General features: G+C 48.5%; 3 protein-coding genes and 15 non-coding genes across 22 annotated transcripts; all 18 read left to right on the top strand.

Annotated features, from left to right (window-relative positions):
• The first annotated feature begins 318 nt into the window (after nucleotides 1-318).
• cfl2 (cofilin 2 (muscle)) lies at nucleotides 319-2,900 on the top strand. Its single transcript, XM_037487155.2, has 4 exons — nucleotides 319-432; nucleotides 1,329-1,636; nucleotides 1,870-1,946; nucleotides 2,044-2,900. Exons 1-4 carry the CDS (start codon nucleotides 430-432, stop codon nucleotides 2,154-2,156), a joined length of 501 nt encoding a protein of 166 aa, XP_037343052.1. The 5' UTR covers nucleotides 319-429; the 3' UTR covers nucleotides 2,157-2,900.
• Nucleotides 2,901-5,401: 2,501 nt separating this feature from the next.
• On the top strand, nucleotides 5,402-10,091 carry snx6 (sorting nexin 6). 5 transcript variants are annotated; one of them, XM_037487137.2, is made up of 15 exons: nucleotides 5,453-5,473; nucleotides 5,592-5,642; nucleotides 6,297-6,404; nucleotides 6,500-6,610; nucleotides 6,738-6,859; nucleotides 6,935-7,058; nucleotides 7,532-7,627; nucleotides 7,704-7,809; nucleotides 7,894-7,969; nucleotides 8,048-8,087; nucleotides 8,164-8,250; nucleotides 8,757-8,916; nucleotides 9,021-9,106; nucleotides 9,181-9,223; nucleotides 9,529-10,091. In XM_037487137.2, exons 1-15 carry the CDS (start codon nucleotides 5,468-5,470, stop codon nucleotides 9,534-9,536), a joined length of 1,224 nt encoding a protein of 407 aa, XP_037343034.1. In that variant the 5' UTR covers nucleotides 5,453-5,467; the 3' UTR covers nucleotides 9,537-10,091. The 5 variants fall into 5 exon arrangements, with proteins under 5 accessions (XP_037343033.1, XP_037343035.1, XP_037343038.1 ...); XM_037487136.2 differs by lacking the exon at nucleotides 9,529-10,091 and having other exon boundaries at nucleotides 5,402-5,473; nucleotides 9,181-9,522; XM_037487138.1 differs by lacking the exon at nucleotides 9,529-10,091 and having other exon boundaries at nucleotides 5,422-5,473; nucleotides 6,300-6,404; nucleotides 9,181-9,522.
• A 2,044-nt stretch (nucleotides 10,092-12,135) lies between these two features.
• psma3 (proteasome 20S subunit alpha 3) lies at nucleotides 12,136-15,612 on the top strand. Its single transcript, XM_037487325.2, has 11 exons — nucleotides 12,136-12,286; nucleotides 13,587-13,669; nucleotides 13,749-13,872; nucleotides 13,959-14,060; nucleotides 14,134-14,207; nucleotides 14,302-14,374; nucleotides 14,636-14,701; nucleotides 14,785-14,831; nucleotides 14,939-15,006; nucleotides 15,228-15,292; nucleotides 15,479-15,612. Exons 1-11 carry the CDS (start codon nucleotides 12,266-12,268, stop codon nucleotides 15,521-15,523), a joined length of 768 nt encoding a protein of 255 aa, XP_037343222.1. The 5' UTR covers nucleotides 12,136-12,265; the 3' UTR covers nucleotides 15,524-15,612.
• Nucleotides 15,613-16,379: 767 nt separating this feature from the next.
• On the top strand, nucleotides 16,380-16,458 carry LOC119228273 (small nucleolar RNA SNORD53/SNORD92). The gene has a single exon (XR_005121485.1). It is a non-coding gene; the product is annotated as a small nucleolar RNA SNORD53/SNORD92 (small nucleolar RNA).
• A 422-nt stretch (nucleotides 16,459-16,880) lies between these two features.
• LOC134104528 (small nucleolar RNA SNORD53/SNORD92) lies at nucleotides 16,881-16,959 on the top strand. Its single transcript, XR_009941934.1, has one exon. It is a non-coding gene; the product is annotated as a small nucleolar RNA SNORD53/SNORD92 (small nucleolar RNA).
• A 469-nt stretch (nucleotides 16,960-17,428) lies between these two features.
• LOC134104529 (small nucleolar RNA SNORD53/SNORD92) lies at nucleotides 17,429-17,507 on the top strand. The gene has a single exon (XR_009941935.1). It is a non-coding gene; the product is annotated as a small nucleolar RNA SNORD53/SNORD92 (small nucleolar RNA).
• Nucleotides 17,508-17,929: 422 nt separating this feature from the next.
• Nucleotides 17,930-18,008, top strand: LOC134104530 (small nucleolar RNA SNORD53/SNORD92). The gene has a single exon (XR_009941936.1). It is a non-coding gene; the product is annotated as a small nucleolar RNA SNORD53/SNORD92 (small nucleolar RNA).
• Nucleotides 18,009-18,477: 469 nt separating this feature from the next.
• Nucleotides 18,478-18,556, top strand: LOC134104531 (small nucleolar RNA SNORD53/SNORD92). Its single transcript, XR_009941937.1, has one exon. It is a non-coding gene; the product is annotated as a small nucleolar RNA SNORD53/SNORD92 (small nucleolar RNA).
• Nucleotides 18,557-18,978: 422 nt separating this feature from the next.
• LOC134104532 (small nucleolar RNA SNORD53/SNORD92) lies at nucleotides 18,979-19,057 on the top strand. Its single transcript, XR_009941938.1, has one exon. It is a non-coding gene; the product is annotated as a small nucleolar RNA SNORD53/SNORD92 (small nucleolar RNA).
• Nucleotides 19,058-19,526: 469 nt separating this feature from the next.
• LOC134104533 (small nucleolar RNA SNORD53/SNORD92) lies at nucleotides 19,527-19,605 on the top strand. The gene has a single exon (XR_009941939.1). It is a non-coding gene; the product is annotated as a small nucleolar RNA SNORD53/SNORD92 (small nucleolar RNA).
• Nucleotides 19,606-20,027: 422 nt separating this feature from the next.
• On the top strand, nucleotides 20,028-20,106 carry LOC134104534 (small nucleolar RNA SNORD53/SNORD92). The gene has a single exon (XR_009941940.1). It is a non-coding gene; the product is annotated as a small nucleolar RNA SNORD53/SNORD92 (small nucleolar RNA).
• A 422-nt stretch (nucleotides 20,107-20,528) lies between these two features.
• Nucleotides 20,529-20,607, top strand: LOC134104536 (small nucleolar RNA SNORD53/SNORD92). The gene has a single exon (XR_009941941.1). It is a non-coding gene; the product is annotated as a small nucleolar RNA SNORD53/SNORD92 (small nucleolar RNA).
• A 422-nt stretch (nucleotides 20,608-21,029) lies between these two features.
• On the top strand, nucleotides 21,030-21,108 carry LOC134104538 (small nucleolar RNA SNORD53/SNORD92). Its single transcript, XR_009941943.1, has one exon. It is a non-coding gene; the product is annotated as a small nucleolar RNA SNORD53/SNORD92 (small nucleolar RNA).
• A 469-nt stretch (nucleotides 21,109-21,577) lies between these two features.
• LOC134104539 (small nucleolar RNA SNORD53/SNORD92) lies at nucleotides 21,578-21,656 on the top strand. Its single transcript, XR_009941944.1, has one exon. It is a non-coding gene; the product is annotated as a small nucleolar RNA SNORD53/SNORD92 (small nucleolar RNA).
• A 605-nt stretch (nucleotides 21,657-22,261) lies between these two features.
• LOC134104521 (small nucleolar RNA SNORD53/SNORD92) lies at nucleotides 22,262-22,340 on the top strand. Its single transcript, XR_009941928.1, has one exon. It is a non-coding gene; the product is annotated as a small nucleolar RNA SNORD53/SNORD92 (small nucleolar RNA).
• A 333-nt stretch (nucleotides 22,341-22,673) lies between these two features.
• LOC134104540 (small nucleolar RNA SNORD53/SNORD92) lies at nucleotides 22,674-22,752 on the top strand. The gene has a single exon (XR_009941945.1). It is a non-coding gene; the product is annotated as a small nucleolar RNA SNORD53/SNORD92 (small nucleolar RNA).
• A 433-nt stretch (nucleotides 22,753-23,185) lies between these two features.
• LOC134104541 (small nucleolar RNA SNORD53/SNORD92) lies at nucleotides 23,186-23,264 on the top strand. Its single transcript, XR_009941946.1, has one exon. It is a non-coding gene; the product is annotated as a small nucleolar RNA SNORD53/SNORD92 (small nucleolar RNA).
• Nucleotides 23,265-23,733: 469 nt separating this feature from the next.
• LOC134104542 (small nucleolar RNA SNORD53/SNORD92) lies at nucleotides 23,734-23,812 on the top strand. The gene has a single exon (XR_009941947.1). It is a non-coding gene; the product is annotated as a small nucleolar RNA SNORD53/SNORD92 (small nucleolar RNA).
• The last annotated feature ends 234 nt before the right edge of the window (nucleotides 23,813-24,046 follow it).

Consider the following 24,046-nt stretch of genomic DNA (forward strand, 5'->3'; position numbering starts at 1 on the left):
CTGTGAGGGAGAGTTAACCCCCCCTCACCCTCTGTGAAGGAGAGTTAACCCCCCCTCACCCTCTGAAGGAGGGTTAACCCCCCCCTCACCCTCTGTGAAGGAGAGTTAACCGACCCAAGTGAAATGCACTTAATGTTATTCACTTTGGATAAAAGCTAAATGACATGTGATGTAAAAGTACTGCTGTATTAGCAGTAGTATAACTAGTAGTACAATAGCTGTTATTAGTACGGGTGGCGTAGTAGTATCCATATTTGTGGTAGTAGGGGTATTGGTACTAGTACTAATGTACATTAATATTAACACGTCATGGCCCCGCCCTCCCGTCTAGCCCCTCCCCCCTCCCCCTCCTCCGGTCGGACGGACACATTCCCCGCTACCTTTCACCCCGGAGAAACCCCGATCTCACGAAGATACCGCGTGCACAACATGGTAAGCGCCTCCGGGAGACCCCCCCGCCCCGGTTCCAGGTGGTCTCGGGTCTCCGCGCCTCCAGGTGACGCGCAGAGCGGGTCCTCCTGTCCCCGGTGGACCGTTATGTGGCTCACCGGGGAGCGTGACGTGAGCTAGCATGGCCGCCGCTCCCGTTAGCCACTCGGTCCTCCTCCCGTTACTCGGTGATTACGTCACTCTACCGTCTCCTACTGACGGGCTTTGATCTAACGACGGTACCGGACGTTTATCCGGTTCGATATCGGAAATGGTCCGCGTTCCGGGCAGAGCCGAGACGGTCCTGTCCCCGGGCCGTGTGGCCGGCGGCGGCCATCTTCTCCCCGCTGTGGCCCTGCTGACCGGCCCGCTGCATAACCGGGACTAACCGGGACTAACCCGGACCAGCCGGACCCACTTAACTAAACCGGTTCAGCTAACGGCTCCGTTTTACTTGCTGTCTCTCACTGTGTGTCTTTCTTTTAGTGTCTCCTGTCTCTATTTGTCTCTATTTTTGGCTTCACGGTTGTTAGTGGTAGTTAGTGTTAGTTAATGGTACTAGTTAGTGTTAGTGGTCATTTCAGTCTTACTACTGGGTGTTGCTAGTAAGCTTGGGTTAGTTAGTTAGTGTTATTAGTTAGTAAGTTAGTTATTGAGTTAATGACTTGTTGAATAGTTAGTGGGTGTTAGTGGTTAGTAGTTTGTGTTACTGCTGATCATCATGTTGCTGGTAACTAACCAGTAGCCAGTTGAACAGAACTTTATTTTTAATGATTTAATGTTTATTTGTAATGATTCAAATATATAAAGGTTATTATTGGTCAACCCTGAGCTTCAGTAACTAGAGCTTCCACTGACCCCCGTTTGTCTTCCTGTGAACCAATCACACGCCTCCTCAGGCGTCAGGTGTAACAGTGAACGATGAGGTCATCAGGGTGTTCAACGACATGAAAGTGAGGAAGTCTTCGTCCCAGGAGGACGTGAAGAAGAGGAAGAAGGCGGTGCTGTTCTGTCTAAGCGAGGACAAGAAGAAGATCATCGTGGAGGAGGGGAAGCAGATCCTGGTGGGCGACATCGGGGAGACGGTGGACGACCCCTACGGCTGCTTCGTTAAGCTCCTCCCCCCCAACGACTGCAGATACGGGCTGTACGACGCCACCTACGAGACCAAGGAGTCCAAGAAGGAGGACCTGGTCTTCATCTTCTGGTAGGGTACCCATCGGGGACTGTGAGACCAGGACCAGAAACCAGAGCTGGTCTGGGCTAACAATGAAGTACTAGTTCAGAGAAGATACTGATGAGGTGTGATTGGTCCAACCCATGAGCCAGTTATAGAGACCTGTAGGCCCACTACACTACTACACACTGGGCATCTATATACAAGTGGACAGGTTTAGTGGTCTTCACCGTGGTACTGAGAGTGTCTCTGCTGTGTCTCAGGGCTCCAGAGAATGCTCCACTGAAGAGCAAGATGATCTACGCCAGCTCTAAAGACGCCATCAAGAAGAAGTTTACAGGTGAGTGAGGGCATGTCTCCTGTGTCCTTTCCTAACCACTTGTCCTGAGGCCGAGCTCGGTGTGGTTTGTGTCATGAACTCAGGTGTGTCTCCTCAGGTATAAAACATGAGTGGCAGGTGAACGGGCTGGACGACATCCAGGACCGCGCCACGCTGGCAGAGAAGCTTGGGGGGAACGTGGTGGTGTCTCTGGAGGGCAAGCCGCTGTGATGTCAGAGCGGCGAGCGGAGCCAAGCCAACCGCCGTGCCATCCGGATGAAGCACCTTACCCCACCTGAGCTCCACCCAGCCGCTCTGCATCGTGTTCTCAAGGAGTTTAGCATCTTTAGGCCTCTTTGTTTTACTTTTTGCTCGTTTCGCTTTCTTTCGACTTGAAGGAGATCTCATTAACATAATGATATGCAAACCCCTCCCCCTTTGTTGCCACATGACTTCTGTTCACCTGGCAGAATAAAACCAGAAATGACTCACTCCCAAACCCCGGACGGTTGTCTCTCGCTAACAGCCAGAGCTTTGCCAAAAAGTCCATGTGAAGGAAGCAGCCACACGCGTGGGGGGCGGGCTCCACCAAGCTCCGCCTCCTGCCTCACAAGGGTCACGACGCTGTTTATTACATATGACTTTATTTATTTAAGTGTTGTTTCTTCTCTGCTCGTCGTTGCTATGCACCAAGAGAAAGAGCACTTTGTTGACACACTACAGGTTCACGTCACCGTGGTAACGGCCTCTTTCCAGCTGGTCGTCGCCTTACTTTCAGTTTGAATGTAACTGTCACACCAGTTAGTTAGACTGTGCATTTATTTTGTAAAGAAACACTACAGGAAGCAGATTTGACCCCAGCAGTGAGAGACAACAACAAAAACAACAACAACCCGACGACATCTGGAGCCTTAAAGTTGAATCGTTGTTTCTGAGATCACATGGAGCCACTTTGCAATAAAAGCTTGTGGCCGACCCGACGCCTCGTGTCTGCTTCCCCCAACCACGGGGGTTGTTCTCCTTAGAACCTCTACGGGGGTCACCTAGAACCATCCAATTATCAGTGTGACTCACCTAGAACCTCACAATAAGCAGAACCAAGAACATCTGGCATGACTCAAGGGGCTCTATGTAGAGCGGAACCCATTACCGTAGGGAACCTATTGGAACCAGTAAGGGTCCAGTTAACTCCATTAGAACCAGTAAGGGTGCATGTTGCAAACATTTACATTTTTGAATTAAACATTTCTTCATACAAATCAAGCTCCAGGGCCCCGTTCCTCCTACGTGGTTAACTGAGTTAGCCGGATAACGTTCAGGATCAGATAACGTAGATCAGGTCTGGCTGAATCACCATAGAAACGCATTGAAAAACTTCATTTGAGCTGCTGGATTAGTTCACCACTGTCTTCCTCATTGATGAAGGAGCGATACCAGATAGATTAGAGCGTTCTAGGCCAGGTGTGGTGGTGGACGGGCGGTACTACCCCAGGTGTCTCTAAGTTCCCCTCCCAGGTGTTCTGAATCGGACAAGCAATCAGGGGCCTGTTTTAAGCCTCCACCAGAAGACGAGGGGAGAGACAATTTGGTCCACAGAGGGACTAGAACCAGACGCTGTTCAAACCAGCCGCAGGGTAAGAGGCCACATGTACTATGGAAGGAGATGAACTGCTCGCACCCTCTTAGCCCCGCAGGAGCCTCCTGGTTATAACAAATACACTTCTGTTCCATTCACTGCACCCCGGGGTTCAACTGCTCTTTTTACCACTTGGTCACCCAGAGGTCACCTGCTGGACACCCACTAGACATTCACTGGATACCCACTGGACATTCACTGGACACCCACTGGACATTCACTGGACACCCACTGGACACTCACTGGACACACAGGTCACCCACTAGACATTCACTGGACACTCACTGGATACCCACTGGTCACCCTTGTGAGGCCAGACGCCCACAGAGGGCTATTGATGCTGAGGACGGGAATAAATGATTTACAGGACCCGAAACGTCACGTGATGCAGCTGAGCGCCCACTGTCCCACAGACTGTGCCACACACTGTCTCTCATACTGTCTCACACACTGTCTCTCATACTGTCTCACACACTGTCTCTCATACTGTCTCACACACTGTCTCTCATACTGTCTCTCATACTGTACATATTTACAGTGCAGAGAACATCTGGAAAGCCGCTGCATGTCATGATCTTCGTAAAGTTCTATTGGTTTATTGTCACATAATAAACTTCTGGAAGTTCCACGTTTCATTTGATCAATTGTGTGATTATGAATCATAGAAATATCTCGCCCAGACACGGATTCACACATACATACCACTCCAAACTCTATATGGTCATCTACACATATATACACATACGAGTGATACATAAGCTGATAACTATTATTAGACTCCTTGGGCTTGTTTTTATCTCATTCTGAAAGAGTTGAGATCATTCATCTCACTGGATGATGATGCATCCATGAAGCCTCCTGCCAGCAAGAACATTTAAAGAAATAGAATCTGATTGGTTAGTGTGATGAGGCACTTAAAATGATCCTATATAGTTAAACACTTATTTAACTTGTGTGCGATACTTTGTCGGGCTTGTAGACCTCGCAGGGGGGCGGTGGCAGTTTTTGCCATAATTATATGATTTAATTAAAATCGCAAATATCTGTCTGTACACATGTGACATTAAATTACATTACATGTCATTTAGCTGACGCTTTTATCCAAAGCAACTTACAATAAGTGCATTTCAAGAGATAGAGATACCCAGAAGAACAAGAAACAAGAAAGTACAATTTTCGTCAAATCGACATCCTGTGTCCAGAAACGCTCACAGGAGAAGCCTTTGATGGGGAGAAGGGAAGAACCCCCCCCCCCCCCCCCCCCCCCCTCCGGGATGGACAGCCTGCGATGGAGTGGTGAACTAATCCAGCAGCTCAAATGAATGGAATGTTCCAGTGTTTGGGTGGGTTGCTATGGTGATTCAGCCAAACCTGCTTCAGGTAACCGAAAAGCCTGATCTACGTTATCTTATCCTGAAAATGATCCGACTAACTCAGTTAGCCACGTCGAAGGGGCGGGGCCCTGTGTCCCTCTGTGATGACATCATAAACTGACTCACTTCCAAAATCTGATCCTGGTGCTATTTATGAACCACACGAGTCATCACGTCCACACAAGGAAACACTCTGAATATCTAAATAAAGTAAACAACAGCTAATCAAATAAAACTCGATAGAATGTGACTAAATAAAGTAAATAATACCAAACTAAATGGAATTGTACAATATAAGTATAAAAAGTAAAACACAATGTTTCAAATAAAACAATATAATACATAGTTTAACAAAGAAAAATGAAATCTAATTAAAAAAGAACATCTAAAGTCAAACTAAATATTATACAATTGAAATATAATATAATTAAAGTAGAGTTATAATAAAGCTCTTCTTGTTTTTGATTTGATTCATGACGATGGCTTTGCCGTCGTGACGTCATGCCACTTCCGGTCTCCACCCGTTTGCAGCCATGATGGTGGGTAGATGTGTTTTCTCTCTTCTCCTGCTCTTTAACGGGTCGCTGAGCCGTCTGCGTCTCTGGAGGAGTCCGTAAACTAACGCTGTGTTTCCGCCTCTTTGCTCTGTGTCCGCAGCAGGAAGGGCTGGACGACGGACCCGACTTCCTGTCCGAGGAGGACCGGGGAGTGAGTGCTACCTGTCTACCTGTCTACCTGTCTGTCTGTCTGTCTGTCTGTCTACCTGTCTGTCTGTCTATCTGTCTGCCTACTTGTCTGTCTGTTTGTCCGTCCGTCCGTCCGTCTTGCAGGGTGTCGGAACCCTGACCCGGCTACAGGCCGCTAGCTACTAGGCTAACTGAGCTAGCAGGTTCTGCTGTGCTAGCTAGCCAGCAGGCCGTCACATGACGCGCTCTGATAGTTCGGTTTGAGTCTCCGGACTAGAACAGAGCGATATGCTGGTCCTGGTCCCGGTCCCGGTCCCGGTCCTGTGACCCGGTGAGACGTTTGGAGTCAGCTCTCATTGGCTAAAAACCAGAAGACGAGTCCAGAAGATCTACAAACATGTCGGTCAAGAAGAAACGTAGCCTGGACCATTAAGCTCATTGATAATAAATAGAATTAAATTCTTTGATCCGAAGGTCAAAGGCTAAACTATAACGTCATCAGAGTTTTAAAATAATTACCTACAGATCGATCAGGTGACTCTGTGCTGATGTAAATCTGATCAACATCAACGACTCATTTTGGTCATTTAGTGCAGAATAATAAGTATTTCATATTTAGCAGCTTATTGACGGATGTCCGTGAGTGTGGTGCATTATGGGATATGTGGTCTCTCAGCAGCCGCGGGCAGTGAACGTGGACCTGCAGACGGACGCCACGCTGCAGGTGGACATCTCCGACGCTCTGAGTGAGAGGGACAAGGTCAAGTTCACCGTCCACACTAAGGTCTGCTGCACTGTTAGTGAGAACCTTCTCTGCGCTGTGAGGCGTGGTCATGTGATCGCCTGATGCATTGTGGGATGTCCTTCCTGTCCGCACAGAGCACACTGCCCAACTTCAAGCAGAACGAGTTCTCGGTGGTCCGACAGCACGAAGAGTTCATCTGGCTTCACGACTCGTTTGTGGAGAACGAAGAATACGCCGGATACATCGTAAGAGGACGTCCTCCTGCTCCTTTCATCTCAATGCTTTCACCATCTTGTATCAAAGGTATTAAACCTGCTGCTCGTTTGTATTCGTGCAAAGAGCAACAATGTTGTTGTTGTTGTTGTTGTGTAGATTCCCCCCGCGCCCCCCCGACCAGACTTTGATGCATCCAGAGAGAAGCTGCAGAAGCTCGGGGAGGGAGAAGGCTCCATGACCAAAGAGGAGTTCACCAAGATGAAGCAGGAGCTGGAGGCGTGAGTCACAACCGGCTATCGTACCTGTGTGACCCCCTGTGACCCCCCCTGTGACCCCTGTTTGCCTGTTCTCAGAGAGTACCTGGCCATCTTCAAGAAGACCGTAGCCATGCACGAGGTTTTCCTGTGTCGCGTGGCGGCTCATCCTGTCCTCAGGAAGGACCTCAACTTCCACGTCTTCCTGGAGTACAACCAGGACGTGAGTCACGAGGACAACAGTCCTTTCCTCTCAGGACGGTTCCTCACTGAGTGAAGTAGTCCAAGTGATAAGAGCGCTTTGGATCCTCTAATGCTGAGGAAAGGAGCCTCAATGCTTCCTTAATTAGCTCCTTTAGCATAGGAACCCCTGGACCTTCCTGTCCAATAAGAAATAATTCCTTGTGGCGGTAACGCATCATTGGGCCTCATGACACATGGGACGTCCTCCGGAGGACATCGTGTGCTGGCCTCTCGGTGAATGATTTGTTTCGTTCGTCCACAAATACACTTTAGTTTTTTATGAGTGACATAGTGAACAAAGGAAGCCCCGCCCCCTCTTCAATCTAATCCTAAAGTTACTTCAAATATGAACTCAACATCCATTAAAGGATTTCACAAAATGAATAATATGACTAGTAAGAAACACACATGCGCAGTCACATGGTGTGTGGTGACCTCTGACCTCTCTGACAGCTGAGCGTCCGAGGGAAGAACAAGAAGGAGAAGCTGGAGGACTTCTTCAAGAACGTGGTGAAGTCAGCCGACGGCGTCCTGGTGGCCGGAGTCAAGGTGTTCTTCTCTACATGGCTGACCCGACCGCCACGTCTCCTGTCTCCATGGTGACGGCTTTCTGTTTGTTGTTCAGGACGTCGACGACTTCTTTGAGCACGAGAAGACGTTTCTGTTAGAATATCACAACCGAGTCAAAGACGCTTCGGCCAAATCCGACCGAATGATCCGCTCACACAAAAGTAAGAGCGGCTTGCTTGATGGTGGGTTGTGATTCAAACGCTGCCCAGGTGCATTGTGGGACTAAGTCAGGCTTCTGTCTTCAGATGCTGCGGATGACATCAACAGAATTGCCTCGTCTCTCTACACTTTGGGAACGCAGGACTCCACAGAGCTCTGCAAGTACGAGCAATGCTCTGCTTCCTCTTCTGAGGGCCCATGTGACTTCTTCAGTCAGTGATTCTGTCTCATTGCTTTCAGGTTCTTCCTCAAAGTGTCGGAGCTGTTTGAGAAGACGAGGGTAAGTTATCAGATCCCAGCACACCTGTTTGTAGCTGCACCGCAGACCTTTGAAGCTGCCTGTGGTTGTCTTGCAGAAGATTGAAGCTCGAGTTGCAGCAGATGAAGACCTGAAGCTGGCCGACCTGCTGAAATATTACCTGAGAGAGTCGCAAGCTGCAAAGGTCTGACGCAATGCATGCTGGGTAGATCTGTGGCTCTAATGTCGGGCACCAAACTACTCATCCACGACATGTAACCCTCCCATCAGGAAATGACCTGCTCATGAACCATTAGGGTCACATGATGAATAATCCTAAGCAGTAAGCAGAGTTCATGCCCAAACTCAACTTCTAATGTAAACATCACGGCTCTCTGGCTGCACTCTGACCTTTTGAGTGACACCTCACCTGAACAAATAAAGGTCTTCTTTTGGCACAAGAAGGAACCCGTTGGGCTGATGATTGACGCGTCATCCGGCCAATGAGAAGACAGAAACGAGGCGACGTTGCGTTGTGGGTAAATTGACCCCACGAGGAGGACGTCTGCGTCCGCACCTTTTAGCTTAAATTATGGAAACGTGTTTATGCTTCAATTACACGTCGAGTGCCCCTTTCATCAGAATCCAGAAGTAACCTTCTAGAACTCCATGACAGCCCTTGTAGAACACGTAGCTGGTGTGTGCCTGCAGGACCTGCTGTACCGGAGGAGCCGGTCTCTGGTGGACTACGAGAACGCCAACAAGGCTCTGGACAAAGCTCGAGCCAAGAACAGAGACGTCCTGCAGGCGGAGACCAGCCAGCAGCTCTGCTGCCACAAGTTTGAGAAGATCTCCGAGTCCGCCAAACAAGGTCCGTGCAGTGGGTCAGTGCTGCATGCTGATACCTGATGAACCATTAGAAACCCTCAGGTGGTCTGGGACTCCATGTCCCTCATGTCTCATCTCCTGTTGCAGAGCTCGTAGACTTCAAGACGAGGCGAGTGGCGGCTTTCAGGAAGAACCTGGTGGAGCTGGCAGAGCTGGAGCTCAAACACGCCAAGGTAACAATGACCTCATCGTCCCATGGGCTGACATTACACCCGCCCCTCTCTGACCCCGCCCCTCTCACCTGCAGGGGAACCTCCAGCTGCTGCAGAGCTGTCTGGGTGTTCTGAAAGGTAACACCTAACTGTTTGAACCCGCCCAAAACCAACTGGACACGCCCCCTTTTATAACCCCACCCACTCAACTGGACACCCGCTGTGGGCGGAGCTTGGGCCGATGAATGAGTGAAAACTGTGGATCGTCCTCTTCGTCTTCATTCTCCTCCCAATCCTGTCCATCCCAGCAGCGCCAGTACTGGTCCTACTGGTCCATTATCAGACCTGAAGCACTAGTACTGGTTCTACTGGGGGGATACTGGTCTTAGTCCAGTATCATCATCAGTGTGAATAACTCCAACCTGTTTCTCCTTCTCTCCCAGTGAACTAGAACGTCCTTGGACTGGTTTGACAGGTTTTGGTGGGTTTGGCGCCTGCTCCTCGATGGGCTCCACAAACGTCTGTTTTCATGAATCACATCTACAGAAGAGGACGTAGTAACATCTTGTGTCTGATGATCCCAGAAGCTGTCGTGGTCTTCTCTTTGAGCTTCAGTTCATGATCTGGTTTGATGGAAGCTCACTAACATCATTTTTCTTTCTGTAATTGTTATTTGATCATCTGACTCGAGTCTTCACGCTTCTCATGAAAATAAGACCTCAGACTAAAGCTCTAAAGTCTTATTTTGGCGGTGTCTGCGGTGCTTTTATTGTGTTGGGAATCTGATTTGTTCAATAACTCCATCCTCACGTCTCTGATCAGCTGTTTGTTGCCATGGAGCTTGGGTCTGTTGCCTTAAGGTCCACCGTCTCTTCTGAAGAACAATTAGTTTTTAACGTCACACCATAAGAATGTTTTTTCACTCATGTGACCAAAGCTTTGATTTCTGATTAAAGATGGACATGAAAAGAAATAAAGAGACAAAGATGATTTGTGAAACTAACAACATTGTGGTTTTAATCCATTCGGGTCGCTCTGAGACGGGGGGGGGGGGGCAGAAGGTCTGTGGCCCCTGATTCATGGTGTTTGTGTTTTAGTGCTTATGTGTAAAACAAAGTTTCTCATTATGAATGAAAACATCATCTCTCATTCCAAATTCTGAAAAACATTTCAAGAGCATTGAAACCTGAAAGAACAAAGATGAAGTCATTAAAAGGAAAACAAAGCTGTTAAAAGTCGTGGAATTTAAGAATAATGAATTAAAGGCAGCAGCAAATAAAAGGCTTTGATGTGGATTTAAAGGATCTGTTCCTCATATGTGGAGCAGAAGAACTGAAGCTGCTTCTCCAGCTTTACTTCTGACTCTGGGACCAGGAAGTAGACCCGTCCCAGACCACCTGAGGGTTTCCGATGGTTCAGCAGGTATCAGCAGGTCAGAAATGTGCATTCAGCGCTTTATGAACACAGCGCCTGGTGATACCGTTATATAGAGGCCACTTTGTTATAATGTGGATCAGAGGGTACAGAACCTTGAAAGCAGGGTGCACAGTCTGCAGGTGGATGAGGTGAAATGACCAAAGGACCTCTGCTGCATTTAAGAGAATCGTTCAATAAAATGCTGGAGTAGTGTGATGGGACGGAAAGGTTGGCAGTTTGAATCCAAGTTCAGTTCCAACAGTGACCGGTTCTGTAGTCACTGGACTCCATGTGGGGGAGGATGGGGAGGGGGATGGGAAGTGGACCAGGATGGAGTTTGAGGGGTGGAGGAGGCTTCATTCCCATCTCCAGGGTGGAGCTGTGTGCTTCTCTCTGCCTGGTGGGAGGGGGCCAATTAACAAATAACCCATCAGTAAAGTCACATTATCACTCTTTCCTGAGGGGGGGGCACAGATTGTGACACCTAAGCCACCGAAGAATTCTTTGAGCAGACTTGATGCAGGTTTCAACTCTGCATTTAATAAATGTCCTGTTCAATGATTTCACACCAGTGTTGGAGTGAAGCTTTTGTATCAATACGACCTCATTGCCATTAACTTTTAACTTGTTCAGTGTAAAAAAATAAATCAAATCCTCCGTTGTTGTGACTATCAGTAACAATCAGGCTGTGTAACAGGTGCGTTGGATGTTAATAATCGCACCTTTTTACTGTGAAAGAAGGCGACCTGCGAGAAGAGCTTCCTTCTCAGCAGGCCAAGAGCATGTGAAGTGAGGACGATGTCCTCTGGAGACCTTCTGTCATGTTGGTTCATCCTTTTCACAGGAACTATTCTTCTATCGATTCTTTGTTGTACCTCATCATAATAAGCATCCTTTTTCTTCACTTCTGACCCTTCCTCCACCTCCCCATTATTTCTCTTCCCAGTTGGTTCCTGCTCTACAGCATGTTCATCATTGTCCTCCTGGTCATTAGTTTAAAATGAACTCAGGAATCAGGAATCGTTGCCATCATATGTCAGACATCATGGAATTGGACTTGGCGGTTGGTGCATGACGGCAACGTAGTGCAGGAATAAGACAAAAATATAGTGAAATAAAATTTATGCTATGGGTTAGTTAAGTTAAGAAATAAAGATTTAAATTAAAATAAAAAAGTCCACCAGCTAACAGAAAGTGACAAGTGAAAGTGACAAAGTGAATGTGCATGTAGAGAGTGAGAGTCAGTCAGGGGGGGCCCGGCTCTGTTGATGAGCCCGGTCTTGGTCCTGATGGACCTCAGCCTCCTGCCGGATGGAAAGGGCACAAACAGTTCATGTCCAGGGTCAGAGGGGTCGGCTACAATCATTCTGGCTGCTTCAGAGTCCTGGAGAGAGCGTAGCTTCTCTCTGAAATGCCCAAACAGCTTTTTCCTACCGTTGCCTAGCAACCGGCTGCAAATTATCCGGTCATTTTAAATAAAATTCAAATGGTTAAGTCCTAAACTTGTAGCAATAAGTAATATTCCAATCTTAAGGCAGAGAAAATCAATCAATATAGTCAATAAAAACAACAGCAGCAAACACATTTAACAAACGGTATGAACGGACTCTCACGAGTGACCCGGAACCAATCTCAGATGCGTCACCCCCACAGGCTTTTATTGTGAAGGTTGAAGCCGGATGTCCTCGTTTAAGCGTCACAGTGCTATGAAGCGCATGCGCAACGGGTTGAAAACGGTACACGGGATCCACGCGTTGAGTTAAGATGAGCTCCATCGGTACCGGGGTGAGTGGATCTGTGTTCTAACCCGGAGTCACACTTTGATCCGGTTGACTGGTGATTTTCTGCCTTTATTCTAGCCAGCTAGCTCAAGCTACTGGCCAGCTAGCACGTTAACCTGCTGAGTCACGACGAGGCCGCAGCTAACGCTAAAGAGAAATTAAAAGCAAAGTTTGTGCTAATAATACATGTATGTGTGTTCTCTGTGGGTGTTTTTAAACTACCGATTCATAAGTATCTCTTTGTGTGTATATATACATTACAAAGTATGACGTTTTAGTTTAATCACCGATGATTATTTAATGCTAACAGCTAGCATTACACGCCGAACTCCCTTCAGAAAACAACAGATTGAAGAAGCCTCGCGTGTCGGCTGCTACTCTTCATCAACCGGTTCCTCCGTTTGATCCTCAACACCGTCAAATTAATCGTTAAAGCGCCACCCATTTATTGACAATTATGTTGGAAATACAATTTGTCATGGCGGATCGTGAAAAGGCCTTAACTGTTACATTAAAACCGGAAACTTCCAACAGCTAGTCAACATTTTTTAAATTTGTTCTTTTTTCTGAAAAAGTATCAGAATTAACGTGTTAATAAGGGAGCAACATAAACCGTATACTCTTTCTGTAGATCAATAGTCATCAATAACTTTTCTTTAGAGATGTAAAATCCACGCAAGTTTGCGAACTGTATTTCTGCCCAGCTGCGGTAGTCTTTGTCCCGCCCCCAAATGCTCTCATTGGTTGGGACGCCTGATGATTGGTGACACCTTCTGATTAAACCGCATGTTCAAAATAATCATTAAAAACTTAACTGACAATAAAGTAACTGTTGGAATTATTGTGCAGAGGAGTTACTCCACGTGTCAAACAGAAGGGGGCGAGTGGCATACGGATCACTTAAAGCACTGCTATGCTCAGCTAGCTGCTATGCTAAGCTAAGCTAGCTGCTAGGCTACTTCCACCTCAACTTGTAACGTTACTCTGCGCGGCACACAGTCTGCAGAGGACACCTCTGTGTCCCTAAAGACAGAGGTTTGAAGCGTCCTGCTAAATGTGGGACCTTGTTGGCCGTTAAATGATGGAGATGAGAGCAAAGTGCACGAGGACATCAGGAAGAGACGTAGTCCAACATGTTCCACCTCTAAAATAACATTAACAATTAAACAGCATGTCTAAAATACACGCTTTCTAAAGTGATTACTCATTACTTACAAGTTTAACAACATTAATTGTAATAAATTACTTTCAAAATGTGCACTCTATTATCACCCTGAATATAATTTTACAAACGTGTCCTGCAGTACGACCTGTCGGCCTCCACCTTCTCTCCAGATGGGCGGGTGTTCCAGGTGGAGTATGCCATGAAGGCTGTGGAGAACAGCAGGTGAGAGAAGCCCGTCATGAACAGGTGGTGTAACTTGAACATCTGAACACTAACTGTGTGTGTGTGTGTGTGTGTGTAGCACGGCAATAGCTATCCGCTGTAAAGATGGAGTTGTGTTCGGGGTGGAGAAGCTCGTTCTGTCCAAACTCTACGAGCAGGGTTCCAACAAACGCATCTTCAACATCGACCGACACGTCGGCATGGTAACCGCACAAACACACACTTTATATAGTCCTACGTCTCACCTCTTCATCGCTGCCCCCCCATCTAAAGTCTCTGTTACTCCCAGGCGGTGGCAGGTCTGTTGGCTGATGCTCGGTCTTTGTCTGAAGTAGCGAGAGACGAAGCGTCCAGCTTCAGATCCAGTTATGGACACGACATCCCTCTAAAGGTTTGTCTGTACTTGTGAGGACCGTCTGCTGGGAGTGATGCTATGTTAACAGTGTTTGCTATTGTTGTTGTAGCACCTGTCGGACAGAGTGGCCATGTACGTCCACGCCTACACTCTGTACAGCGCCGTCCGGCCATTCGGCTGCAGGTGAGTTTCTGACTGAAGGTGGTGCGTTCAGGGACAAACCATAAAAACACTCAAGAGCAGCTCTTTACAGGAAGTGACGATGTTGTCTCTTCAGTTTCATCTTGGGATCGTATGACAAAGATGATGGTCCTCAGCTCTACATGGTCGACCCATCGGGGATCTCTCATGTAAGTCAGTCTGCGCATGCACGCCAATACCTCCATTGATTTTATCCAGTCGACTTCATATCAGCAGGGGATGGATGATGAGTCAGAGAGTCAGAGGTTTCGCATATTGGGCTGAACTTTTGTGATGTCACTTCCTCTTGGGTGTCTGACCAATCCCTGAGCGGAACTCTTTCTCACCCAAACATGTCTGTCTCTGATTGTCCTAAAGTAAATCTGTGGCTGTGTTTGGTATGTGGTCCAGTAACTGGTCTGGTTCTTCAGGGTTACTGGGGTTGTGCCATTGGAAAAGCAAAACAGGCTGCAAAGACAGAGATTGAAAAACTGCAGGTGAGTTTCAACCGTTTGAATTGATCACATCCTGGCTGTTTAATATCAATAAATAACATATTTATTCTTCTGTTGCATTTCAGATGAAGGAGATGACCTGCAGAGAGCTCGTCAAAGAGGTCGCCAAAATGTGAGTTAACTTCCCCCCCCAATGACCGCCTACAGATGTACTCTGCTGTGACCTCGGGAGCAATGCTGCCTTCAGGTGTCTCTGTAAAGTTGTGCCTCTGCTCTCAGAATCTACATCGTCCATGACGAGGTGAAGGACAAAGCCTTCGAGCTGGAGCTCAGCTGGGTTGGAGAAGGTACTGTCGACATATCACGGCTCTGCTGCGGCCACTTCCTGTACACCTCCACAGAATCACTAAATACTTGTACTTATTAGGCTGAACTCCTGTGATGTCACTTCCTCTTGGCTGTTGGACCAATCCCTGGGATGAACTCCCCCTGAACTATTCTGTCTCGTACCTGTCTCCCTCGCACACATGCATCAGTCAGCCTCTGACTGTCAGTTTGTCTTTCTCAGTGACGAATGGACGACATCAGCTGATTCCTGAAGAGGTGAGACAAGAGGCTGAGAAGTACGCAAAGGTGAGACACCTTAAATTACACTATTGTGCTACTGTGGGTGAATTTAGAGCACGGTGTCAGCAGTTTGATCCCCGGCGGTGCTGGTGTGTGTGAATGGTTGTGAATAATGGCACCACTTCCTGCCTCGCTACTCCACACATGCACTGCCCACCTCCGTCCGCTGATGTAGCTGTTGTTGTGTTCTAGGAATCCCTGGAGGAAGAGGATGACTCTGATGAAGACAACATGTAAACTCTTCATCCCATTGTTTAAGTGTTCCAGTTTTACCTTCATGTTGGGTTTTGTTTTGATGAATTTAAAAAATAAAGACATCGACTAACTTTGTTTGTGTCGTCAGTCAACTGGATCACCAGAGTACAAGTACCTCTACCGTAGTACACAGCTCTGTATCGAAGTACCTCTGCTACATCTGAGAGGTACTTAATGTACTTTCTACTACACTGCATCTTGGTATGTTCCATCGCCTGTTATGTCCCACATTCCTTTGCTGATTAGCAAGAGGGTCAAGGTGCTTTGTTCTGTTTTCCCCGTTGAACACATCCGACATGTAATCTAGGAAGGACTAACAGCAGTAAAATGCCCCAAATTCACCGTGCAGTGACGCTTCAGATGGGTTTCCACGAGAACCCTGAAGCACGTGTGTGTGTGTGTGTGTGTGTGGACAGACTCAAGTGAGATGCCCTGTGATCTGCCCCCACCTGTCTGTCTCTCTTCCCCTCTTAACCCCCCCCCGTGTCTCCCAGTGCGTGGCAGGTCTGTTGGCTGCTGGGTCGTTGGCTCATTATTTTTCTGTCTCAGCTGGTTCCTGAAGAGCTTAGAGGGGGAGGAGGATGCCAAGGTGAGAGACACGCTAAAACACATTGCACCACCACATGCGACTGCCACGACATGCGACTTCCGCCACAGCATGCGACTGCCACGACATGCGACTTCCGCCACGACATGCGGCTTTGCGCCACAGCATGCGACTGCCACAGCATGCAAATTTGCGCCACCACATGCGACTGCCACCACACGCGACTACATCAATCAATACTACTACTTTTACTGATTTCACCCCAAAGACACAGACTTGATATCATCAGGGATGGATGATGAGAGTCAGATAGGTTTCGCTAATTAGGCTGAATTCTTGTGATGTCACTTCCTCTTGGCTGTCTGACCAATCCCTGACCTGAACTTTTTCTTACACAAACATGCCGTCTCTCTGTGATTGACTGTCATGTTTTGTTTACAAAGGGACAACATCAGCTGATACCTGAAGAGCTGAGAGGGTAAACTGAGGAGGATGCCAAGGTGAGAGACACGCTAAAACAGACTTTGCACCACCACATGCGACTTCCGCCACGACATGCAGCTTTGCGCCACAGCATGCGACTGCCACCACATGCGGCTTTGCGCCACCACATGCGACTGCCACAGCATGCAAATTTGCGCCACCACATGCAACTGCCACCACATGTGATTTTGCGCCACGACATGCGGCTTTGCGCCACAGCATGCGACTGCCACCACACGCGACTACATCAATCAATACTACTACTTTTACTGATTTCACCCCAAAGACACCGACTTGATATCATCAGGGATGGATGATGAGAGTTAGATAGGTTTCGCTAATTAGGCTGAATTCTTGTGATGTCACTTCCTCTTGGCTGTCTGACCAATCCCTGACCTGAACTTTTTCTTACACAAACATGCCGTCTCTCTGTGATTGACTGTCATGTTTTGTTTACAAAGGGACAACATCAGCTGATACCTGAAGAGCTGAGAGGGTAAACTGAGGAGGATGCCAAGGTGAGAGACACGCTAAAACAGACTTTGCACCACCACATGCGACTGCCACGACATGCGACTTCCGCCACGACATGCGGCTTTGCGCCACAGCATGCGACTGCCACCACATGCGACTGCCACCACATGCGACTGCCACGACATGAGACTTCCGCCACGACATGCAGCTTTGCGCCACAGCATGCGACTGCCACCACATGCGGCTTTGCGCCACCACATGCGACTGCCACAGCATGCAAATTTGCGCCACCACATGCGACTGCCACGACATGCGACTACATCAATCAATACTACTACTTTTACTGATTTCACCCCAAAGACACCGACTTGATATCATCAGGGATGGATGATGAGAGTTAGATAGGTTTCGCTAATTAGGCTGAATTCTTGTGATGTCACTTCCTCTTGGCTGTCTGACCAATCCCTGACCTGAACGTTTTCTTACACAAACATGCCGTCTCTCTGTGATTGACTGTCATGTTTTGTTTACAAAGGGACAACATCAGCTGATACCTGAAGAGCTGAGAGGGTAAACTAAGGAGGATGCCAAGGTGAGAGACACGCTAAAACAGACTTTGCACCACCACATGCGACTTCCGCCACGACATGCAGCTTTGCGCCACAGCATGCGACTGCCACCACATGCGGCTTTGCGCCACCACATGCGACTGCCACAGCATGCAAATTTGCGCCACCACATGCAACTGCCACCACATGTGATTTTGCGCCACGACATGCGGCTTTGCGCCACAGCATGCGACTGCCACCACACGCGACTACATCAATCAATACTACTACTTTTACTGATTTCACCCCAAAGACACCGACTTGATATCATCAGGGATGGATGATGAGAGTTAGATAGGTTTCGCTAATTAGGCTGAATTCTTGTGATGTCACTTCCTCTTGGCTGTCTGACCAATCCCTGACCTGAACTTTTTCTTACACAAACATGCCGTCTCTCTGTGATTGACTGTCATGTTTTGTTTACAAAGGGACAACATCAGCTGATACCTGAAGAGCTGAGAGGGTAAACTGAGGAGGATGCCAAGGTGAGAGACACGCTAAAACAGACTTTGCACCACCACATGCGACTGCCACGACATGCGACTTCCGCCACGACATGCGGCTTTGCGCCACAGCATGCGACTGCCACCACATGCGACTGCCACCACATGCGACTGCCACGACATGAGACTTCCGCCACGACATGCAGCTTTGCGCCACAGCATGCGACTGCCACCACATGCGGCTTTGCGCCACCACATGCGACTGCCACAGCATGCAAATTTGCGCCACCACATGCGACTGCCACGACATGCGACTACATCAATCAATACTACTACTTTTACTGATTTCACCCCAAAGACACCGACTTGATATCATCAGGGATGGATGATGAGAGTTAGATAGGTTTCGCTAATTAGGCTGAATTCTTGTGATGTCACTTCCTCTTGGCTGTCTGACCAATCCCTGACCTGAACTTTTTCTTACACAAACATGCCGTCTCTCTGTGATTGACTGTCATGTTTTGTTTACAAAGGGACAACATCAGCTGATACCTGAAGAGCTGAGAGGGTAAACTGAGGAGGATGCCAAGGTGAGAGACACGCTAAAACAGACTTTGCACCACCACATGCGACTTCCGCCACGACATGCAGCTTTGCGCCACAGCATGCGACTGCCACCACATGCGGCTTTGCGCCACCACATGCGACTGCCACAGCATGCAAATTTGCGCCACCACATGCAACTGCCACCACATGTGATTTTGCGCCACGACATGCGGCTTTGCGCCACAGCATGCGACTGCCACCACACGCGACTACATCAATCAATACTACTACTTTTACTGATTTCACCCCAAAGACACCGACTTGATATCATCAGGGATGGATGATGAGAGTTAGATAGGTTTCGCTAATTAGGCTGAATTCTTGTGATGTCACTTCCTCTTGGCTGTCTGACCAATCCCTGACCTGAACTTTTTCTTACACAAACATGCCGTCTCTCTGTGATTGACTGTCATGTTTTGTTTACAAAGGGACAACATCAGCTGATACCTGAAGAGCTGAGAGGGTAAACTGAGGAGGATGCCAAGGTGAGAGACACGCTAAAACAGACTTTGCACCACCACATGCGACTGCCACGACATGCGACTTCCGCCACGACATGCGGCTTTGCGCCACAGCATGCGACTGCCACCACATGCGACTGCCACCACATGCGACTGCCACGACATGAGACTTCCGCCACGACATGCAGCTTTGCGCCACAGCATGCGACTGCCACCACATGCGGCTTTGCGCCACCACATGCGACTGCCACAGCATGCAAATTTGCGCCACCACATGCGACTGCCACGACATGCGACTACATCAATCAATACTACTACTTTTACTGATTTCACCCCAAAGACACCGACTTGATATCATCAGGGATGGATGATGAGAGTTAGATAGGTTTCGCTAATTAGGCTGAATTCTTGTGATGTCACTTCCTCTTGGCTGTCTGACCAATCCCTGACCTGAACTTTTTCTTACACAAACATGCCGTCTCTCTGTGATTGACTGTCATGTTTTGTTTACAAAGGGACAACATCAGCTGATACCTGAAGAGCTGAGAGGGTAAACTGAGGAGGATGCCAAGGTGAGAGACACGCTAAAACAGACTTTGCACCACCACATGCGACTTCCGCCACGACATGCAGCTTTGCGCCACAGCATGCGACTGCCACCACATGCGGCTTTGCGCCACCACATGCGACTGCCACAGCATGCAAATTTGCGCCACCACATGCAACTGCCACCACATGTGATTTTGCGCCACGACATGCGGCTTTGCGCCACAGCATGCGACTGCCACCACACGCGACTACATCAATCAATACTACTACTTTTACTGATTTCACCCCAAAGACACCGACTTGATATCATCAGGGATGGATGATGAGAGTTAGATAGGTTTCGCTAATTAGGCTGAATTCTTGTGATGTCACTTCCTCTTGGCTGTCTGACCAATCCCTGACCTGAACTTTTTCTTACACAAACATGCCGTCTCTCTGTGATTGACTGTCATGTTTTGTTTACAAAGGGACAACATCAGCTGATACCTGAAGAGCTGAGAGGGTAAACTGAGGAGGATGCCAAGGTGAGAGACACGCTAAAACAGACTTTGCACCACCACATGCGACTTCCGCCACGACATGCAGCTTTGCGCCACAGCATGCGACTGCCACCACATGCGGCTTTGCGCCACCACATGCGACTGCCACAGCATGCAAATTTGCGCCACCACATGCAACTGCCACCACATGTGATTTTGCGCCACGACATGCGGCTTTGCGCCACAGCATGCGACTGCCACCACACGCGACTACATCAATCAATACTACTACTTTTACTGATTTCACCCCAAAGACACCGACTTGATATCATCAGGGATGGATGATGAGAGTTAGATAGGTTTCGCTAATTAGGCTGAATTCTTGTGATGTCACTTCCTCTTGGCTGTCTGACCAATCCCTGACCTGAACTTTTTCTTACACAAACATGCCGTCTCTCTGTGATTGACTGTCATGTTTTGTTTACAAAGGGACAACATCAGCTGATACCTGAAGAGCTGAGAGGGTAAACTGAGGAGGATGCCAAGGTGAGAGACACGCTAAAACAGACTTTGCACCACCACATGCGACTTCCGCCACGACATGCAGCTTTGCGCCACAGCATGCGACTGCCACCACATGCGGCTTTGCGCCACCACATGCGACTGCCACAGCATGCAAATTTGCGCCACCACATGCAACTGCCACCACATGTGATTTTGCGCCACGACATGCGGCTTTGCGCCACAGCATGCGACTGCCACCACACGCGACTACATCAATCAATACTACTACTTTTACTGATTTCACCCCAAAGACACCGACTTGATATCATCAGGGATGGATGATGAGAGTTAGATAGGTTTCGCTAATTAGGCTGAATTCTTGTGATGTCACTTCCTCTTGGCTGTCTGACCAATCCCTGACCTGAACTTTTTCTTACACAAACATGCCGTCTCTCTGTGATTGACTGTCATGTTTTGTTTACAAAGGGACAACATCAGCTGATACCTGAAGAGCTGAGAGGGTAAACTGAGGAGGATGCCAAGGTGAGAGACACGCTAAAACAGACTTTGCACCACCACATGCGACTGCCACGACATGCGACTTCCGCCACGACATGCGGCTTTGCGCCACAGCATGCGACTGCCACCACATGCGACTGCCACCACATGCGACTGCCACGACATGAGACTTCCGCCACGACATGCAGCTTTGCGCCACAGCATGCGACTGCCACCACATGCGGCTTTGCGCCACCACATGCGACTGCCACAGCATGCAAATTTGCGCCACCACATGCGACTGCCACGACATGCGACTACATCAATCAATACTACTACTTTTACTGATTTCACCCCAAAGACACCGACTTGATATCATCAGGGATGGATGATGAGAGTTAGATAGGTTTCGCTAATTAGGCTGAATTCTTGTGATGTCACTTCCTCTTGGCTGTCTGACCAATCCCTGACCTGAACGTTTTCTTACACAAACATGCCGTCTCTCTGTGATTGACTGTCATGTTTTGTTTACAAAGGGACAACATCAGCTGATACCTGAAGAGCTGAGAGGGTAAACTAAGGAGGATGCCAAGGTGAGAGACACGCTAAAACAGACTTTGCACCACCACATGCGACTTCCGCCACGACATGCAGCTTTGCGCCACAGCATGCGACTGCCACCACATGCGGCTTTGCGCCACCACATGCGACTGCCACAGCATGCAAATTTGCGCCACCACATGCAACTGCCACCACATGTGATTTTGCGCCACGACATGCGGCTTTGCACCACCACATGCGACTGCCACGACATGCGACTTCCGCCACGACATGCGGCTTTGCGCCACAGCATGCGACTGCCACGGCATGCGAATTTGCGCCACAGCATGCGGCTGCCACAGCATGCAAATTTGCGCCACCACATGCGACTGCCACCACATGTGATTTTGCGCCACAACATGCGGCTTTGCGCCACAGCATGCGACTGCCACGGCATGCGACTACATCAATCAATACTACTACTTTTACTGATTTCACCCCAAAGACATCGACTTGATATCAGCAGGGATGGATGATGAGAGTCAGATAGGTTTCGCTAATTAGGCTGAATTCTTGTGATGTCACTTCCTCTTGGCTGTCTGACCAATCCCTGACCTGAACTTTTTCTTACACAAACATGCCGTCTCTCTGTGATTGACTGTCATGTTTTGTTTACAAAGGGACAACATCAGCTGATACCTGAAGAGCTGAGAGGGTAAACTAAGGAGGATGCCAAGGTGAGAGACACGCTAAAACAGACTTTGCACCACCACATGCGACTGCCACGACATGCGACTGCCACCACATGCGACTGCCACCACATGCCGCGACATGCGAATTTGCGCCACAGCATGCGACTGCCACCACACGCGACTACATCAATCAATACTACTACTTTTACTGATTTCACCCCAAAGACACCGACTTGATATCATCAGGGATGGATGATGAGAGTTAGATAGGTTTCGCTAATTAGGCTGAATTCTTGTGATGTCACTTCCTCTTGGCTGTCTGACCAATCCCTGACCTGAACTTTTTCTTACACAAACATGCCGTCTCTCTGTGATTGACTGTCATGTTTTGTTTACAAAGGGACAACATCAGCTGATACCTGAAGAGCTGAGAGGGTAAACTGAGGAGGATGCCAAGGTGAGAGACACGCTAAAACAGACTTTGCACCACCACATGCGACTGCCACGACATGCGACTTCCGCCACGACATGCGGCTTTGCGCCACAGCATGCGACTGCCACCACATGCGACTGCCACCACATGCGACTGCCACGGCATGAGACTTCCGCCACGACATGCAGCTTTGCGCCACCACATGCGACTGCCACAGCATGCAAATTTGCGCCACCACATGCGACTGCCACGACATGCGACTACATCAATCAATACTACTACTTTTACTGATTTCACCCCAAAGACACCGACTTGATATCATCAGGGATGGATGATGAGAGTTAGATAGGTTTCGCTAATTAGGCTGAATTCTTGTGATGTCACTTCCTCTTGGCTGTCTGACCAATCCCTGACCTGAACTTTTTCTTACACAAACATGCCGTCTCTCTGTGATTGACTGTCATGTTTTGTTTACAAAGGGACAACATCAGCTGATTCCTGAAGAGCTGAGAGGGTAAACTGAGGAGGATGCCAAGGTGAGAGACACGCTAAAACAGACTTTGCACCACCACATGCGACTGCCACGACATGCGACTTCCGCCACGACATGCGGCTTTGCGCCACAGCATGCGACTGCCACCACATGCGACTGCCAGCACATGCGACTGCCACGACATGAGACTTCCGCCACGACATGCAGCTTTGCGCCACAGCATGCGACTGCCACCACATGCGGCTTTGCGCCACCACATGCGACTGCCACAGCATGCAAATTTGCGCCACCACATGCGACTGCCACGACATGCGACTACATCAATCAATACTACTACTTTTACTGATTTCACCCCAAAGACACCGACTTGATATCATCAGGGATGGATGATGAGAGTTAGATAGGTTTCGCTAATTAGGCTGAATTCTTGTGATGTCACTTCCTCTTGGCTGTCTGACCAATCCCTGACCTGAACGTTTTCTTACACAAACATGCCGTCTCTCTGTGATTGACTGTCATGTTTTGTTTACAAAGGGACAACATCAGCTGATACCTGAAGAGCTGAGAGGGTAAACTAAGGAGGATGCCAAGGTGAGAGACACGCTAAAACAGACTTTGCACCACCACATGCGACTTCCGCCACGACATGCAGCTTTGCGCCACAGCATGCGACTGCCACCACATGCGGCTTTGCG

The sequence above is a fragment of the Pungitius pungitius genome, chromosome 14, assembly GCF_949316345.1.
Source record: "Pungitius pungitius chromosome 14, fPunPun2.1, whole genome shotgun sequence".
Classification (NCBI taxonomy): Eukaryota; Metazoa; Chordata; class Actinopteri; order Perciformes; family Gasterosteidae; genus Pungitius; species Pungitius pungitius.